At 43.7% G+C, this 20264-nt stretch overlaps 1 protein-coding gene across 2 annotated transcripts in view; it reads left to right on the top strand.

The window, feature by feature from the left end:
* The window catches only part of LOC121550019 (M-protein, striated muscle), a 51409-nt gene that overhangs the window by 14959 nt on the left and 16186 nt on the right, over positions 1-20264 (top strand). For both annotated transcript variants that reach the window (XM_041862079.2, XM_041862080.2), the window contains 27 exons: positions 28-116; positions 365-406; positions 2104-2265; positions 2498-2659; positions 3560-3701; positions 4303-4502; positions 4659-4712; positions 4992-5116; positions 5380-5563; positions 5963-6137; positions 6322-6443; positions 9508-9704; positions 9819-9945; positions 10288-10472; positions 10995-11109; positions 11254-11410; positions 11503-11609; positions 11782-11826; positions 11940-12076; positions 12262-12406; positions 12830-12889; positions 12989-13056; positions 13184-13297; positions 17842-17929; positions 18027-18065; positions 18218-18323; positions 18866-19029. In XM_041862079.2, coding sequence (XP_041718013.2) covers positions 28-116; positions 365-406; positions 2104-2265; positions 2498-2659; positions 3560-3701; positions 4303-4502; positions 4659-4712; positions 4992-5116; positions 5380-5563; positions 5963-6137; positions 6322-6443; positions 9508-9704; positions 9819-9945; positions 10288-10472; positions 10995-11109; positions 11254-11410; positions 11503-11609; positions 11782-11826; positions 11940-12076; positions 12262-12406; positions 12830-12889; positions 12989-13056; positions 13184-13297; positions 17842-17929; positions 18027-18065; positions 18218-18323; positions 18866-19029 — 3311 coding nt within the window. The remainder of the gene's footprint in view (positions 1-27; positions 117-364; positions 407-2103; positions 2266-2497; positions 2660-3559; positions 3702-4302; positions 4503-4658; positions 4713-4991; positions 5117-5379; positions 5564-5962; positions 6138-6321; positions 6444-9507; positions 9705-9818; positions 9946-10287; positions 10473-10994; positions 11110-11253; positions 11411-11502; positions 11610-11781; positions 11827-11939; positions 12077-12261; positions 12407-12829; positions 12890-12988; positions 13057-13183; positions 13298-17841; positions 17930-18026; positions 18066-18217; positions 18324-18865; positions 19030-20264) is intronic.

Raw genomic sequence — 20264 nt, 5'->3', positions numbered from 1 at the left:
GGTCTTCTCTCTCTCTTCTCATTTCAGATGTGATTTTGATGATACTGCACAGTATCGTGTTTCTGCCATGAACAGCAAGGGAGAGCTCTCTACCTTTGCCTCCATCGTTGTTAAGAGTATGTTTATAAAATATAGTTCTCAAAGTCTGGTGCCTCCACAATGAACTAGACAATAATCCCCAATATCACCCCATTACTTGGGTGGATGCACAACGATTAACCTATTTTACAGTCTTTCTTAGTGCTGCTTTCACTTGGTCCAGTTTCAAGTATCCTCTGTGTAAAATGATCACATATGTTTCTGTTGACTACAACACAGTAATAACATGTTAATAATAAGTACTTATGTGTTCATTCTACTCTAGGATTCAAAGGAGCGGTAGAGGAGGCTCTCCCAATGCCCAGACGTAAGTCAGAGGAATATAATTTCATTGGAAAAATATACTCATTACTCAATACTCATAATATCAAATACTTTATTCATAACCATCCATATGTATTTATGGATGTGGGCATACCACCTTACTAAACAATATTAACATAACCTATTCACATTATGCTAAGCTGGAACACTGTGGTGAGTTGAGGAGGGAGGTGGTGGGGGGGACCTGGGGATGCTATGGGTGCTATTGCACTAACAGCTTATTTGTTCCCTTGACGCTGGGCGCAGCAAAGTCAACAGACAGCGAAGGTTACGGGGTCACTAAAGCTCTGCTCTGGTTTGATTACGTTTTGGTCAACTTGGTGCATTCACTGAGTGTCACTCAATGTGTATGCATGATCACTATTATGTGTATCTGTTTGGAAAGATCCTGTGATAATACCTTCGTAATAATCTTTCAGTTGCCTGGGAAAGACCCACAGATGGTTCAGCATGACAAACGTGGCTCTTTTTTTGTCGTAAACAACAGAATACTTGAACATTTTGGCAAGTATGGGTTTTTTGAAATTGTATGCAAGTCATAAAGCCTTGGAAGTTAAATACTGTAAACTAGAGTGACATAGAGAAGATATTAAGTCATATAGAGAAATATACACTGTAGTTTACAACCTGGATCGTTGATTTGAGACTATAGATTACTGTACTTAATTGTTGTTGATTAGTCACATCCATTACCCTTTCTTAATTCATAAACAGGTCTTATTAGATTGTAAAATCGGACAGAAGTGGGATTGAAGTCTTCAACTCCTACTGGGTTTAATATGTAAAATGTGCATCACTGTCTACGGCATGATGTGCCCCCCAGTTTCCCCAGTGCTGTTTGTACACAATCTGTTGTGACTCTTTGGTGTCTGAACACTGTACTTAATGATGTTAATGGTGTTTTTGTGTTGTCCTTCCGGTACATTGTCTCCCTGTACACGCCTCTGTCTGTTTGAAGAGCTTTGCCGAAGTCTGTGTGGGGTTCTTTTTATGTCACTTGCTCTTGGGAGGGGAGGGGTCAAATGTGATGCTACTGGATAATGTTTAGTTACATCATCAATCATTCCAAAGTGTCTAAAATATATTTTGTAGCTCAATAAAGTTACTATAAAATGGACATGAAATGTGAACGCGAGAAAATGCTACTGGCCAGTGTTTCCCAACTCTAGTCAGTACCCCAACAGTACATACTTTTGTTATAGTCCCGGACAAGCACACCTGATTCAATTTGTCAACTAATTATCAAGCCCTCAATGAGTTGAATTAGGTGTGTTTGTCCGGGGTTACAACACAAATGTGTCCTGTTGGTGGTACTCGTGGATTGGAGTTGGGAAACACTGCTATAGGGGATACTGACTTTGGTTTTTGGACAGAAATGCAAATAAGTTAGCATTTGGAGACAGTGGCCAGGTAAACAAAACCAAAGCATGGCTTTGCTGTCTTGCCTTTTCCATAGACAGTTTACAGGGAAGGAAACCAACGTGTTAATTTGTAATTTGGGTGAACGATCCCTTTAAGACCAGTTACTTGCTCTTTGTTCGTCCATCTCTTTGATTTGAATAATAATGCACACAGGTGTCTGAAGTTGAGGTGTGTCACACAACGCACACTGTTGCATGATGGGAACACAATAGCAACCTGACCTCTAACCCCATGTTACTTGACGCGCCTTCCTGTCAGATGGCCTGGTCTCTGAGTATGGTATCACCTTCGAGACCCACATCGTGGACGGGTTTGGCGTGTCGTTCGGGCGGGAGGGCGAGACCATGAGCCTGGGCGCCATGGTCATCATCTCCCCCAACCTGGCACGCTACCAGCCCGAGGTGCAGTGGTACAGAGACGGTAGGTGAAGCCCCAGAGCTCTGGGAACTCTTGGCTGAGGTTTAGTAGGTTACGTGGACAGGGAAGATCTGATCCTAGATCAGCACACCTATTCTGAGCTGCTTGATACATACATACACCCCTGGGCTATGGGATTTATTTAAGATACTTCTTGATGAGGAAGGGCTCTGACGACATTAGGGCAGATCTGATGATGATGTCCAGCCATTATAACCTTATCTCTCGCCTTCAGATGTTCTTCTGCAGCCCTCCAAGTGGTGTCACATGCACTGGAGTGGAGACAAGGCCACGTTGACCCTGACACACCTGAACAAGGAGGACGAGGGGCTCTACACCCTGCGCATCACCACCAAGACTAAATATGAGACATACTCCGCTTACGTCTTTGTCAGAGGTGGGGACCTTACCATGAGCAATACTGAACACCACTGCTCTCTGTCACATTATCACTCCTCCTCAGTCCATTACATGCCTTGTTTACTGATTCACAAGTTTAACTGATGTTATTTTTCACATTCACAGTGTGTGTGTGCGTACGTGCGTGTGTGTGTATGTGCGCGTGTGTGTGTGTGTTTGAGTGCAGACAGTATGGCCACTTGTTTACCCCCTCTCTGTTTCCATTGACCTGTCTCATGTTCTATATGGAGTGTGATTAACAGTTTATCAAGGTCAAAGTCACACAGAGACCTCAACTGACACCAGATAACAATGTTATCATGGCCCATCTGTTTGTTTGTGTGTGTGTGTTCTTAAATATAAATGGCAGTTGAACCATAGCAGTCTCTGGTTACCTCCACACACAATGGAACCCATGCATTATGACCATAGTAGAGTCAATCAACTCCTGTCACAATCTCTGGCCTGGTTCTGTATAACATGGAAATAATGATGCACACAGACACAGCCAACTTATTCATTAAGGTACACTCTTAGAAAAGAAGGCTCTATTTAGAACCTTAAATGGTTCTTTGGCTGTCCCCATAGGAGAACCATTTCAAGAACCCTTTTTGGTTCCAGGTAGAACCATTTTGGGTTCCATGTAGAACAGTGGAGGCTTCTGAGGGGAGGATGGCTCATAATAATGGCTGGAACGGAGCGAATGGAATTGCAAACATGGAACATGGAAACCATGTGTTTGACATATTTGATACCATTCCACCCATTCCGCTCCAGCCATTACCACAAGCCCGTCCTCCCCAATTGAGGTGCGACCAACCTCCTGTGATGTAGAACCCTTTCTACAGAGGGTTCTACATGGAACATTTGACTGGCAATGTGTGTGTTCCTGTATCAGATGCCGATGCGGAGGTGGAGGGAGCTCCTGGCGCCCCTCTGGATGTGAAGTGTCAGGATGCTAATAAGGATTACGTCATCGTGACCTGGAAGCAGCCGGCTGTGGACGGTGGCAACTCCATCCTGGGCTACTTTGTGGACAGGTCAGTACCATCACCCATCACTACATGCCAGTTCTGGTAGGGCCCCAAACCTTAAAGTTAGGTTCCACAGTGCCACCTGGATGAGAGACCAGTGGAGTCGAAGGGAAAATCCTTGGCTTATTATGACACAGCTAGGCAAAGGTTTCTCTCCTTTATAGCACCCCCTGTACTGGGGCGCCAGGTAGCTTAGTGGTTAAGAGCGTTGTCCCAGTAACCGAAAGGTCGCTGGTTCTAATCCCCGAGCTGACTAGGTGAAAAATCTGTCGATGTGCCCTTGAGCAAGGCACTTAACCCTAATTGCTCCTGTAAGTCCCTCTGAATAAGAGCGTCTGCTAAATGACTAAAATGTAAATGTGCTGCCATTCACTGCAGTTACAACTGCAGATAACCTATAAGAAGAGGGCCATATGTTTTTCCTGATCATGTGACCTGACCTCTAAAAACCATGTGACCTTGTGAAATGACCTTGTAAGGGGCTATAACAGAGTTTCTCCCAATCTTACCAATAGGCCTAACTCTGGGCCTTATCAAGAAGCCCTTACCAAGTTTGTTATTGAATGGCTGATGGCATGAATTCTGTCTCTTTATGCCCTGTGTTCAGGTGTGAGGTTGGCACCACCCACTGGAGCCAGTGTAATGACACCCCCATCAAGTTTGCCCGTTTCCCCGTGACGGGGTTGGTGGAGGGGCGCTCCTACACCTTCCGTGTGCGTGCCGTCAACAAGTCTGGCATGAGCCGGCCATCCCGCGCCTCTGAGGTGGTGGCAGCTATGGATCCTGCCGACCGCGCACGTATGAGAGGTATGGTGGGCACCCCGATCTGGCATCTGCCCCTCCCTGTCTGTGTTCTCTCATATTGTCTTATGGTACGACTAAATTATTATATTGTGAGTATGTACCTTTGTGATGTCTGATGGTTTTAGTATTATGCAATTATCCTCTTCCCATGGCCTTCAGGTACCTCTGCACCCTGGACCGGCCAGATCATTGTCACTGAGGAGGAGCCTGCAGGTGGGAAGGAAATGCTTTTGCACTATTCAATGATGATCAATACTCTGATGCGGCTATGGTTCTAAAAATACCTACAGTGTTCTTTGATTGGAAGGGTAATGAAAGCTCGAGTCTAGATCGATAGCCTGGTTGCCAGTCCGTTGCTCTTGCCAACTCCTTATGGAATTGTCATGTTTGGCTTAACATTGACAATGGAGCAGGCAAGAGCACAAACGGATCTGGGACCAGGCTACGAGATCAAACCCCTGATACATTTTCTTTCATATTACTTCCTATCAGAGGGTGTAGTCCCTGGCAGACCCAAAGAACTGGAGGTCACTGAGGCCACCAAGAACTATGTGGTTCTGAGCTGGAAACCCCCTGGAGAGAGAGGCCACGAGGGCATCATGTACTATGTGGAGAAGGTGAGAAATAAATACCTCATTAACATCAAATACCTGATCTGTAGTGTGATTCATCTGATCAATATAACATTTTATCACTGTTTCTCTTCCATAACAACCACCATATCAAAGTCATTCAATAAGTAATCACAATTCTGTTCTTTTTCATTTCAATCTCTATCTGAAAATAGAGTATTATATACTGTAGTACTGCAGGTTTGGAGGGTTGGTTTTTGGAGGGTTGGAGACGTACTCTAACTGCTTTGCGTTGCATTGTGTGCTAGTGTGTGTCCGGCACAGACAGCTGGCAGAGGGTGAACACAGAGATCCCAGTGAAGTCTCCTCGCTTCGCCCTGTTTGACCTGGCTGAAGGGAAGGCCTACAGCTTCCGTGTGCGTTGCTGCAACTCCGCTGGTGTGGGCGAGCCTTCAGAAGCCACCGAGGCCACCACTGTCGGGGACAAGCTGGGTGAGGGGTCACAGGTCACACTTCACACGCCACCTCCACAACCTCCAGCCCTGCAACACGAATACCTATGGACCGAATCCTAACATTCTATACAGTATTTGAAAAATTACAAAAATGTATCCACTCACTACTGTAAGTTGTTCTGGATAAGAGCGTCTGCTAAATGACTAAAATGTAAAATATAAAATATACAAACCATCCTGTACATCCTGCATTTAGATCAATGCATCTATACCTCAAGTTAGGATTCTGCCTAATGTGCAATCCCCTCCTTTATCAGTCTACCTGCGTTCTAGCAAACTATCTGGAGTGAAATCTAATTTAACATGCACTCATTCAAAATAGAATCCTAATGTGCTTTCATTTGATCTTAGTTCAATAAACCTCTCCTGTCCCCAGATATCCCATCTGCCCCAGGCCGTGTGGTTCCCACCAGGAACACTGACACGTCCGTGGTGGTATCCTGGGAGGCTTCCAGGAATGCTAAGGAGCTGGTGGGATACTACATCGAGGCTAGCATCGTGGGCAGCAAAAAGTTTGAGCCCTGCAACAACAAGCCTGTCAAAGGCACCAGGTACAACGGTCCTCTCTGATGTTTCAATAGTTGTTTTACAGAAATGCTGACCATAACTCAAATTTGGTGTTAAACCGTAAATGCTGTTGAGCTCAAGACGATTTCATCCACTCAAATGAAAATGTCCAAAAATGTATAAAAATAAAATGTCTTTCTCAAAGCGTTTGTGTCCTGGTACTCACAGGTTTATCTGCCACGGTCTGGTGACAGGAGAGAGCTACGTGTTCAGAGTGAAGGCACTGAACGCCGCTGGGCTCAGCGAGTGTTCTCAGGAGTCTGAGGCTATTGAGGTGAAGGCTGCTATTGGTGAGTGAGACAGAGGGTGTCATGGCACACCCACACAACGGGATAGGATGGGAAGTGTTTTTAGGAAGAATGTGAAGAGCCACAGGCCTATACAAGGAACCTAATTTTTTTAATGTTTAGATGAAATACTATAAAGTAACCTACAGTAAGGTATCATGTTATGGTAGGACCAGGGAAGCCTCTTAGTTCTATGGAGATTTGAATATTGAGTCTTATGCATATTCTTTACTGTCGGTATATGTCGATGATGAAAAAAAGGCCATGTGTCCACACTGTGTTGTACCGTTGTATAATTTTTTTCTGTCCATCAAGACATCACGTTAGACTCTGTGTACCATCAGCATTAGACTCCTCCCACATGTTATGTTCCATGGTTCCACCAACCCACCCCCCTGTTGAGTCGCAACCTATCCCCACCCTCCCTGCACAACCTGAGGCCAGGCCAGGGTCAGGAGTTGTAGACGTCCTCTAATTTGGGTCAGTGCGATCCAACTCAGCGGTTGTTACAAACCAGCCCACCTTGGTTCCTCTGTCACGCGCTATCCATCCCCCCCAACCAACCACCCCCGCCCCTCACCTATCCTGGGCACAAGATGTGTCAGCCACCACCACCCCACCTGGTGTTAAAGGTACATTGAGTGAACATATCAGTACATACACTTGATCAATTTAGCCCATGTAGAGCATATAATGAAATCCACTGGCATCTTTACTAAAGTATAGTGTGGCTTTTTCATGAAGGGTTGGCGCAAAGCCCGCACACGCTCACTTTCTCCCCTCACATGCTCGTACTTTGTCTTTAACTCTGCAAATTGCTTCCTCACGCAGATGTCACTTGTTGGCCATCTTGTCTTCATTTTTCATAGTCTGTCCGATGAAGATATTGTACTGTATTTGATATGGTATTGGTAACATTTCTTGCTCTCTCTGCCTTACTCTGAGTGTTCTGACTTGTTCTGATTTGAGCTGTTTGTGAATGGTTGTTCTTCTCTTTGCCTGTGTAAAATGGCATTTGCTTTTCTCTGCTAACTCTTGTAGGGAGCGGCATTCCTCATGGTGTGTTGCCGGAGTGGGAGTTACCAATGGGTGGTAACGTGGGTGGACTAACCGAGCACACGCCACGCTGGACGGGCACGCATGAGGCCGTTCAGTACTCCCCTTACACTACGCTAAAGCGCAATGCTCAGACTGAAAGTGTGCCTGTGGCAGGGGCTAGGGCAGGGGCAGGGGGCCACTAGCTCAAGCCCCTCAGGCTCCTGGCAGTAAAGACAAGGGAGGCAGTGTGACCTGGGCCCCTGACCTGGTCACAGACTTGGTCATAGAGCCGGCCAAGACCACGGATGAGGTTAAAGAGCAGGCAAAGGTGTCTGTGGCCGGGCAAACACGTAAGTCCTCTGTAGATGCTTCAGCCAAATGGGGGACAGAGAAAGAATCAGCCCACAATGTGGGCTGGCCCAGGACAGACTCAGACCCAGGTGAGAACAGTGACATTTTAGTCATTTAGCAGACGCTTTTATCCAGAGCAACTTACAGTAGTGAGTGCGTACATTTTCATACTGGTCCCCCATGGGAATCGAACCCACAACCCTGGTGTTACAAGCACCATGCTCTACCAACTGAGCGACACGGGACTATACTTAGTCAGGCCACTCCAACCCATATATCCTCAAATCCTCCAAAACAAAACAACTCTTTATTTCCCCCCCCAAGGATTTTTGTTCCTTTTTTAAACTGTTTTTTTTTCTACACTTTTTTTTCTGGAATTGTGAAACATTTTTATCACTTTGGTAAGAAGGTAGAAAACTATTTTGAAAAAGGAATCTGCCACTGTAATATTAGTATAGTGATCAAATCAAATCAAATGTATTGGTCACATACACATGGTTAGCAGATGTTATTGCAAGTGTAGCGAAATGCTTGTGCTTCTAGTTCTGGCAGTGCAGCAATATCTAGCAAGTAATATCTAACAGTTCTACAACAAAAACCTAATACACACAAATCTAAGTAAAGGAATGGAATAAGAATAACACTTTGAACGTATGTGGTTCTACTGTAATATTCACAGGTAAGTCATTAAAACACAATACAAGTTCAGTTTTTATCCGAAGGTAAATTTCTATAACAGCTTTCTCAGGTTTAACTAAACAGTCACGCAGCCTTTCAGGCAATCTACTGGCCACCTCTAGCACAGGGCTGCTTCACACACACAGGGGGGCTTTTGGTCCCCCCTCCACACGTGTTCCGGCACTGTGCTGACCACCTCTCAACTTACTGTAGCCTGGCTGGCTCACACACAGTCACCTTGAGAGATCAGTGCACATTAACACACACAGACACTGTGACATAGCTGGAGCTAGCCTATCACGGCTTGTCTCTGAAGTGGGTCAGCCAATCACAAGCCAGAAATGGACACCTATGACCTGAGACCTTTTTGGTGGTGTACTTCCAAGTCAGATTCTTCGACATACCCCCTCCCCCAAATTATGGAGAACGCCATGTCCATGTGACTATTTGTGTGACAGGTCAATTTATTGTATGTAATGTTATCCAGTCAGCTGTGTGCGCCCCCTCTATCGAAGACGACACCGAAGACCAGCCACTGAGATCATAGGTGTCCTCACAGCTCCTGTGGCTAAAATAGTTTGTCCCATGTCTGTTCAGTCCAGGTCTCTGAAATGTGTCCCCATAATTCTGTCAATGTATTATGACTTAGTGTCTGGTTGAACCATAGCTTAAGGTGAAAGGTTAAGGGTTAAAGGTGCAGACAGTAGTGTCTTATAGAAAGTATTGGTGACACAAACTGTATGGCATTAGCTGTTGTACCTTAATAATATTAACTAACATTTAAAAGAACTTTGAACCAACCCACTGGTTGAATCAACGTTGTTTCATTTAAATTAAATTACGTGGAATAGACGTTGAATTGACGTCTGTGCCCAGTGGAATGTTCAGAAATGTACAAGGGAATGATTGCCCAATACTTGCTCTAAGAAAACCGAATGTTAGCAGGTCTAAGTGATGGAAGACACAGCATGATGCTAACTGGAGTCCTCTGCTGTTCCAGCGTCCCCTACTCCACCCTATGGCATCAGCATTCTGGAGTGCGTGCGGGACTCTATGGTGTTGGCCTGGAAGCAACCCACCTTCATCGGAGGTGCTGACATCACCGGCTACTTCGTGGACTACCGTGAGGTCATCAATGGGGTGCCAGGGAAGTGGCACGAGGCCAACGTCAAGGCTGTCAGCGATCGAGCCTACCGAGTGAGTCAGCCGTTTTGTTTCTTTGGGATTTAGCTATCCTCTTTAACCTGAATTTTCAGCCACCTTTTGTCGTATCGGGAGAAAAGGGAGAATGATTTTTCACTGTCTGTCCAGGTGTCCGACTTGAAGGAGAACAGGAAGTACCAGTTCCAGGTGCGCGCTGCCAACATGGCAGGTGTGGGCATCCCGTCTCTGCCCAGTGAGACGTTTGTCTGTGAGGAGTGGACCATTGCTGTGCCAGGTGGGTAGTGCCACTAACATTCACTTGCAAACCTGAGCAAGTATGAGAATTACACTTTAACATATAACAATCAATTACACATCACAGTACAAGTTATACTGTGTGTGTCAAAAAAAGAAATAATATACTTTTATTATTGTGGTAATGGTCTGTTGAAGCTTGCATGCACAGCAAATGATTTATGTACATTGCATTGTCTATGAGTGTGTCCCAAATGGCAGCCCTATGGCCCCTGGTCAAAAGTAGTGCACTACAAAGGGAATAGGGTGCTATTTGAGACACTAGCCTATGTTGTGTCTGTGTTCTTTAACTCTGAACCTAATTACCCCTAATTTTCCACAGGACCTCCCCATGATCTGCAGGTGACAGAGGTGCGCGCCAACACTCTGGTGTTGCTCTATAAGCCACCAGTGTACCAGGGCCGTGACCCAGTCAACGGATTCTACATTGACATTAAGGAGGCTGATGCTGAGGAGGAGGCCTGGAGAGGAGTCAATGAGAAGGCTGTCTCCACTAACTACATGAAGGTCAGGACCCTATCCACTCCTATCGCTCCAGGGTCAAGTTTCCCCTGTAACAGATCGAAGATCCGCTTCCCCCTCCCCCAATACTAACCTTAACCATTAGTGTTGAAAATGCTAAACTGACCCAGGATCAGCGTCTAGGGGCAACTACACCATTTCTATCCACTTAGTCAATCATACCATTGAGCAGACATTCTAATTCAGAATTTGAATCCAGATTGTGTGATGCAATATGGTGACATAGTCTACTTGTAAGTGGGATGTGATTGGTGGAGGTGTTTGTCAGTTAGAGGGTGTGTCATGCGTGTAAAGGGATTTTCAACACCACTCAAATCACATTTTATTTGTCACATACACGTGTTTAGCAGATGTTATTGCGGGTGTAGCGAAATGCTTGTGCTTCTAGCTCCGACAGTGCAGTAATATCTAATCTGCTTTCCTATGTGAGAAAGTTTGTCTCCGTAGTAACATATTTGATGTATGTGACTAACATGTCTATAATGTGACTCTTTCTTCCATGAACAGATTAAGATTCTAAAGGAGGGGGAGACCTATGTGTTCCGTGTGCGTGCTCAGAATAAGGCAGGTGTAGGAAAGGCCTCTGAGCCCACAGAACCAGTCCTGGCCGAAATCAAACCAGGTAGGACCATGTTAAAGACCCCTCAACAGAGAACGACATTGTTATACAAGTAAAGCCATACCTTTAAGTCACCCTGTACCTTTGCATATTTGTGTATTCTATGAGTCTCCAGCCATATTTGACTCTTGTTGTATTCTCTCTCAGGCACTACGGAGATTGTTGTGGACGTTGATGATGATGGAGTGATCTCCATGAACTTTGCCTGCTCAAACCTGACTCCAGACTCCAAATTCGTGTGGTCCAAGAACTACGAAGAGATCACTGATGAAACCCGCATTACTGTGGCAACCAGTGGGGAGAAGTGAGTGCGTGTGTGTGTTTGAGCGTGCGCGTGCGTGAAAGAATATAAGGTTAATGTTTCTACAGTAGCCTGTGTTAATTGTCTGCCCTCAGGTCCAAGGCCATCTTTAACATGCCTGCTGAGGATGACATCGGCATTTACTCTTGTGCTGTCACCCACACCAATGGCGATTCCTCCAGCTACACCCTCTCAGCAGAGGGTGAGTCCCATTGTGTGTCCGTGGTACTGTAGCACTGTCCACGTTACTGTGCTGACCACGCTATCACTTTGGAAGCTAACTTAGCAGGCTAAGAGGTTAGCAGAGCTCCATTGCTCCTGGTGTCATTTCTACTTTCTAATCTCTGATTAATCTTTGTGTCCTTTTTTGACAGAGTTGAAAAAACTGCTGGAGATGAGCCATGACCACAAATTCCCCAGTAAGTAACATATTATTACCGACGTTCCCCATTTTTTTCATTGTTTATTATTACATGCTCCTCCGTCCCTGCTCTCACGTACTGTTGCTCTCTCCTTCTTTTTCCCTCTCCAGTTATTCCCTTGAAGACCGAGCTGGCTGTGGAGCTGCAGGAGAAGGGCAGAGTTCGCTTCTGGCTGCAGGCTGAGAAGATCTCTGCTAATGGCAAAATACAATATGTGTTTAACGACAACACTCTCTCCCAGGGAGAGGTAAGTAGGCACACTTTGGGACTGAAATAAAAATACTCTCCGACATGCTTCTAAAAGAGGTCCTCTGACCTTAGACTTCTTGGATAAATAAATAAATAAATAAAATGAAACTACTGTAATTCATGTTCAGGTAAAGTATATTAGACAACACTGAAAAGGCTCTGTCTATGGCCTTTGCTTTTCAGAAATACAAGATGAACTTTAACAAGGACACAGGTGTGATTGAGATGACCATGGAGTCTCTGCTCCCAGAGGATGAGGGAACCTTCACCTTCCAGCTGCAGGATGGCAAAGCCACCAACCAGTCCAGCCTGGTGCTGATTGGAGAAGGTAGGATTAACTCCGCCCCTCCTTTTCTCCTCCTCCTATCACCTTCCATCATTCTCACTCTCTCCTCTCGCCTGAGTGCCAGTTAGTTAGTGCTATCATGCCAACTCCTTGTCACTCATTGTTATGCTTTGACAAGGACAGCAATGGAGTAAGCAATAGCACAGACAGATCTGGGACCAGTCTAACGCCCATCTGTTATAAAGAAAAAACAAGCCCCACTATGGCTCAGAAGTTAGATCTTAACATATTCCACTAGGGGGCAGTAAAAGATTACTATGAACCATGAATGAATGAACTACATACAAATGTATAAAACATTTATTTGATTAGATAATATCCACGTCAATGTACAAAACACATCATAGATGAATGTGATTGTAGATAAAGTTTTGTTTCCTAATCAGGAATCGTGTGTTTTTCCAGTGTTCAAAGAGCTCCAGAAGGAGTCTGAGTTCATGTGCAAAGAATGGCACAGAAAGCAAGGTATGGGATTTTTATTTAATTAAGAAAATAGAATAGTGCTATGTTATGATACAATATTGGAGACTACTGAATAATTCCTGCTTTGTTTTTCTTTTGCAGGTCCTCATTTTGTTGAGTACTTGAGTTATGAAGTGACCCCAGAATGCTGTGTTTTCCTGAAATGCAAGGTAGGAAAAGAATGCACAAAGTGATGCATGTGTATGGGTTTTATGAAAATACTTTTTAGACCACTGTGCAGCTGAACAACATCTGGACAACAACCTGAACATTGTATCTCTCTTTCGCCTCCCGCAGGTTGGGAACATAAAGAAGGAGACTGTTGCACTGTGGTACAAGGATGGGCGTGAGGTCAAGGGAGATGAGAATCTCACCTTCACCGAGGGAGTGCTCAAACTGGAGATTGCTCAGGTGAGAGGAATTATAAAGTTGTTTCATGCACATCATACATTAGAAATTACAGCACTATAAGACCGTATTGCAGAACACCTGTATTTAGAGTTTAGAGAGTATTGTTTTGCAGATTACTGTAGACTATATGAATTGCTCTTGTATACAGTATAGGCTAGATAAAGGTAGGAAAATATGATATATTACAATGATTATACGGCACATGTATCAACATACTATATGTATTGACTGTTTTGTGATATGTTACACAAACATTATTATGTGCTGTTCATTTGCATACTGTATGTAACTATGAAACTGTATCATCATCGCACATCTCTATTTATGTTCATATATGATAAATATATGTTCCTCACACATCATGGATACTATCTTCTGGCTACAAGATTAGTTGGTGGTAAATTGAGCATAAGGTGGTCTAAAGAGGTTGTGACCTTGTGAAAAGTTATCTTACAGTAATCTTAAAGAATGTCTTTATACAATAGCCTAATATCTCACTCTTAACTGAATTCATCAACATTTCTCTCATTTCCAGTCATAGCATCTAACCCAACCCTATGAGGGGCTAGCTATGTGTTTTATGGAGAATAATGCATGACGTGGAAGGTGAAGCATTATTTTCCAGAGAACGTATAGAGCCCTGAGTTGATTATCCTGCTTATACCACGCTATAATGTAACACATTTGCTGCTAGAAATGTGTTCAGCATCCACTGTAGCTAGCAATTTTACTAGATAGCTACAGTAGTTGCCTTGGTAACCAAACAAACAGACTTGCTAGTTTAGCTAACCAAACCATCAGTCCTTGCTATAGAGGGGTTGGCTAACAAAGTCACAAAAATGATGCTTGCCTGCGCATCAATGAGGCAGAAAGCCATGTGGTGTTATGATTCTGAACTGTCAGATAGCTAGCAAAAATGACAATAAGTTGCTATGTGGGGAATCGTTGGTGGTTCGTTTCAGCTAGTTGTATCTTGTTATTGATACCATGTCGTGTTTTGACTCATGTCATGTCTATGCTAATAATATGGAAAAAATTCACTAGCTAGTTAATCAACAACCGTAACAATGTGCAAATGTATTTATGTTTTCAATAAACGTTTGGAGAAGAAATATAGTTTACATGTTGTCAACAATCTAAGCTAACCCCGTCAGTTTTGTTGCTAAACAACCAACCCGTCTATTATGAAAATCGAATTCAACAATATTACAATTATTGATCTTAACATCTTCAGATATCAGCGATTCTGACAGATATTTGGGCAAATTCTTACCATACTTCAGTAAATAATTTAACATCTTTATATATCTGGCACACCTGGCTCATTTGGTTGTGTATTCTACATCATAATGAACATTTTAAGATATTATTGGGCATACTACAATTATATTTCATACAGATATGGTCCAATAAGACCCCATTGAGATGTTTGGTGGCCATATTGGAAAAAGGCTTCTGTGGGGTTAATGCATGAATCCTGCAATGGCCATGTACCTACAAATCTGTGTGTGTGCAATTAGCTGCTTCTATCACCAAAGTTACAATCCATAAACATAGACTATATACTGAACAAAAATATAATGCAACATGTAAAGTGTTGTTCCCATGTTTCATGAGCTGAAATAAAAGATCCCTGACATTTATTTATATTTTTTTTATTTAACCTTTATTTAACCAGGTAAGCCAGTTGAGAACAAGTTCTCATTTACAACTGCGACCTGACATTTTCCATACGCACAATTTTTTTTACATCCCTGTTAGTGAGCATTTCTCCTTTGCCAAGATAATCCATCCACCTGACAGGTGTGGCATATCAAAAAGCTGATTAAACAGCATGGTCATTACACATGTGCACCTTGTGCAGGGGACAATAAAATGCACTCTAAAATGTGCAGTTTTGTCACACAACACAATGCCACAGATGTCTTAAGTTTCGAGGGAGCGTGCAATTGGCATGCTGACTGGAGGAATGTCCACCAGAGCTGTTGCCAGAGAATTTAATGTTAATTTCTCTACCATAAGCCGCCTTCAACGTCAATTTAGAGAATTTGGCTGTGCGGCTTCACAACCGTAGACCACGTGTAACCACGTCAGCCCAGGACCTCCACATCCGGCTTCTTCACCTGTGGGATCATCTGAGACCAGCCACCCTGACATCTGATGAAACTGAGGTGTATTTCTGTCTGTAATAAAGCCCTTTTGTGGGGAAACACTAATTCTGATTGGCTGGGCCTGGGTCCCCAGTGGGTGGGCCTATGCTCTCCCAGGCCCACCCATGGATGCGCCCCTGCCCATTTATGTGAAATTCATAGATTAGGGCCTAATGAATTTATTTCAAATGACTGGTTTCCTTATATGAACTGTAACTCAGTAAAATCGTTGAAATTGTTGCGTTTATATTTTGTTCAATGTACAGTACCAGTCAAAAGTTTGGACACACCTACTCATTCAAGGGTTTTTCTTTCTGTTTACTATTTTCTACATTGTAGAATAATAGTGAAGACATCAAAACTATGAAATAACACATATGGAATCATGTAGTAACCAAAAAAGTGTTAAACAAATCAAAATATATTTCAGATTCTTCAAATAGCCACCCTTTGCCTTGATGACAGCTTTGCACACTCTTGGCATTCTCTCAACCAGCTTCACTTGGAATGCTTTTCAAACAACTTTTCCGTCACGCTGCCGTCCGACTCATCCCAAAAATCTCAATTGGGTTGAAGTCTGGGGATTGTGGAGGCCAGGTCAACTGATGCAGGACTCCATCACTCTCCTTCTTGGTAAAATAGCCCTTACACAGCCAGGAGGTGTGTTTTGGGTCATTGTCCTGTTGAAAAACCCACTAAGCCCAAACCAGATGGGATGGCATATCGCTGCAGAATGCTGTGGTAGCCGTGCTGGTTAAGTGTGCCTTGAATTCTAAATAAATCACACTGTCACCAGCAAAGCACCTCCACACCATAACACCTCCTCCTCCATTTTTTACGGAGGGTACTACACATGCAGAGATCATCCGTTCACCCACACTGCGTCTCACAAAGACACAGCGGTTGAAACCAAAAATCATTTCCACCGGTCTAATGTCCATTGCTCGTGTTTCTTGGCCCAAGCAGGTCTCTTCTTATTATTGGTGTCCTTTAGTAGTGGTTTCTTTGCAGCAATTCGAACATGAAGGCCTGATTCACACAGTCCCCTCTGAACAGTTGATGTTGAGATGTGTCTGTGACTTGAACTCTGTGAAGCATTTATTTGGGCTGCAATTTCTGAGGCTGGTAACTCTAATGAACTTTTCCTCTGCAGCAGATATAACTCTGGGTCTTCCATTCCTGTGGCGGTCCTCATGAGAGCCAGTTTCATCATAGCGCTTGATGGTTTTTGTGACTGCACTTGAAAAAACTTTCAAAGTTCTTGAAATGTTCCGTGTTGACTGACCTTTATGTCTTAAAGTAATGATGGACTATCGTTTCTCTTTGCTTATTTGAGCTGTTCTTGCCATAATATGGACTGGGTCTTTTACCAAATAGAGCTATCTATCTTGTCACAACACAACTGATTGTCTCAAACGCATTAAGAAGGAAAGGTTAGCTTTTAAGAAGGCACACCTGTTAATTGAAATGCATTCCAGGTGACTACCTCATGAAGCTGGTTGAGAGAATGCCAAGAGTGTGCAAAGCTGTCATCAAGGCAAAGGGTAGCTATTTGAAGAATCTCAAATATAAAATATATTTTGATTTGTTTAACACTTTTTTGGTTACTACATGATTCCATATGTGTTATTTCATAGTTTTGATGTCTTCACTATTATTCTACAATGTAAAAAATTGTAAAAATTAAGAAAAACCCTTGAATGAGTAGGTGTGTTCAAACTTTTGATTGGTAGTGTATATATACACCTTACCTAAATACTTAAAATATATTATACTAAATTTCAACATTACAACACTATTCTCACAAAAAAAATATCTCTAACATAACATATTTCACAGATTTTTCTAATCTGTATTATAAAATCTGTTTTGTGTCTTTTATATCACATGTTCCTCTGTAGGCTAATTCACCAGTTTTTCACCCTACATCTGTCTCCATAGTCTTCATCTACATCCCTGTGTGTAGTCCAATGTGCGTGTCATCAAAAGTGGCACAGCGTGTGCACGTGTGACAAGTGTCGTGCCTTAGCCTTAGCATTGTTGAATGTAAACATGTCACGTCCTATTATAGCGTGATGCTCCTCCTGCAGCCTCATGCTCCTGCAGCCTGTCTGCAGCCGTAGCGACATACCTAGACAATTCCCTCGAGGACCTTATCTGGAGAATACTCAAAGTTGCGATAAGTGTTATCTGTCAACATAAGTGATAATTCCGCCATCTTCTTGGTTTTTCTGTTTTGAGAATGTTTTTTTGCTTTTGCGTCCTATAAATGTGTGTCCTGCAGCACCCATAGCAGGGGAGCTTGTCTTTTCGCTTGAGATGTAAATTTTCTTCCTTTACAAAATGGCAGCTGTGCGTTTTTAGATGTCTCTCAAACCTGGCCTTCTCTTATAGATCTCAAAGAAGGATGCCGGTGTCTATGAGATTGTTATGAAGGATGACAGAGGGAAGGACACATCTACGTTGAACCTGACAGAACAAGGTGACTAACCCCTCAAAGCCATACCTCATTGTGTGTACAGTAACGCCACAACAAGTCTGCATCATTTTTACGAAGTTATGTCATTTCTGTTCTCCAGGTTTCAGAGACTTGATGAATGAAGTGTTCAGTCATATCGGTAAGTACATATGTCTCACTGCAGTAGTAGAAGCATCATCTTAAGTTCTACTTGTGTTCAAAACATCCCTAAAGTATCCCGCTGTAATGTTGCACTGTGTAACTTCTTCTCTGTAATGTTGCACTGTGTAACGTCTCTGTAACCTCCGCTAGCCAACTCCTCCACTGCACTGAAGATCCAGAGCACAGAGGAGGGCATCAGACTGTACTCCTTTGTCAGCTACTACAACGAAGCACTCCAGGTCACCTGGCACCACAAGTGTGTACTGCCCTTACTTCCGTGTGTTTATGTTTGTGTGTGTCAGTGGAGGCTGGTGGGAGGAGCTATAGGAGGACGGGCTCATTGTAATGGCTGGAATGGAATAATTGAGACCGAGTCAAACGCGGTTTCCAAATGTTTGATGTGTTTGATACCGTTCCATTTATTCCATTCCAGCCATTACAATGAGCCCTGACCATCTATAGCTCCTCCCACCAGCCTCTGGTGTGTGTGCGCATGTAGCACATGAAGACTTACTCCTCAGCCTGAAGTGTCCCCACTTGCACTGCAGAATAGCTAGCTTTTTGGTGGCGCCGACCTGGTAAGACGCTTTGGGAGGTCGGTCACGTGTGCTAGCAAGGCAGAGGTCCGGGGTTTGAGCCTTGGTGTGAGCCGAAGCAGTACTCGCTAAGCAAGCAGCGTTATGCGCGTGTCTGCATGTGTGAGTATGTTTGCAAGTAAATTTAACTGTCAGGTGTGTGTCGTCTGTTTGATGCAGCCTATATGTGTGTAAGTCAGTGATCTGTTTTCCTCTCTCGTAGGGATTCAGCGATAGCCTTCACAGATCGCATTAAGAGTGGTGTGGTGGGAGAGCAGCTGTGGCTCCAGATCACAGAGCCCACAGAGAAAGACAAGGGCAAATACGCCATTGAGTTCCATGATGGGAAAGGCGGTCTGAAGAGGACTGTGGAGTTGGCCGGCCAGGGTGAGACTACATCTGCTTCCCAAATCGCACCCTATATTCCCTATATAGTGCTCTAATTTTGACAAGGGCCCGTAAGGCTCTGGTCAAAAGAAGTGCACTATGTTGGGAATAGGGTGTCATTTTGGATATGGCCTACATCTACAGTGGGGAAAAAAAGTATTTAGTCAGCCACCAATTGTACAAGTTCTCCCACTTTAAAAGATGAGAGAGGCCTGTAATTTTCATCATAGGTACACGTCAACTATGACAGACAAAATGAGAAAAAAAATCCAGAAAATCACATTGTAGGATTTTTAATGAATTTATTTGCAAATTATGGTGGAAAATAAGTATTTGGTCACCTACAAACAAGCAAGATTTCTGGCTCTCACAGACCTGTAACTTCTTCTTTAAGAGGCTCCTCTGTCCTCCACTCGTTACCTGTATTAATGGCACATGTTTGAACTTGTTATCAGTATAAAAGACACCTGTCCACAACCTCAAACAGTCACACTCCAAACTCCAATATGGCCAAGACCAAAGAGCTGTCAAAGGACACCAGAAACAAAATTGTAGACCTGCACCAGGCTGGGAAGACTGAATCTGCAATAGGTAAGCAGCTTGGTTTGAAGAAATCAACTGTGGGAGCAATTATTAGGAAATGGAAGACATACAAGACCACTGATAATCTCCCTCGATCTGGGGCTCCACGCAAGATCTCACGCCGTGGGGTCAAAATGATCACAAGAACGGTGAGCAAAAATCCCAGAACCACACAGGGGGACCTAGTGAATGACCTGCAGAGAGCTGGGACCAAAGTAACAAAGCCTACCATCAGTAACACACTACGCCGCCAGGGACTCAAATTCTGCAGTGCCAGACGTGTCCCCCTGCTTAAGCCAGTACATGTCCAGGCCCGTCTGAAGTTTGCTAGAGTGCATTTGGATGATCCAGAAGAGGATTGGGAGAATGTCATATGGTCAGATGAAACCAAAATAGAACTTTTTGGTAAAAACTCAACTCGTCGTGTTTGGAGGACAAAGAATGCTGAGTTGCATCCAAAGAACACCATACCTACTGTGAAGCATGGGGGTGGAAACATCATGCTTTGGGGCTGTTTTTCTGCAAAGGGACCAGGACGACTGATCCGTGTAAAGGAAAGAATGAATGGGGCCATGTATCGTGAGATTTTGAGTGAAAACCTCCTTCCATCAGCAAGGGCATTGAAGATGAAAACGTGGCTGGGTCTTTCAGCA

The sequence above is a fragment of the Coregonus clupeaformis genome, chromosome 34 (assembly GCF_020615455.1).
Source record: "Coregonus clupeaformis isolate EN_2021a chromosome 34, ASM2061545v1, whole genome shotgun sequence".
Taxonomy (NCBI): domain Eukaryota; kingdom Metazoa; phylum Chordata; class Actinopteri; order Salmoniformes; family Salmonidae; genus Coregonus; species Coregonus clupeaformis.
This window is presented reverse-complemented; position numbering and strand designations above follow the sequence as displayed.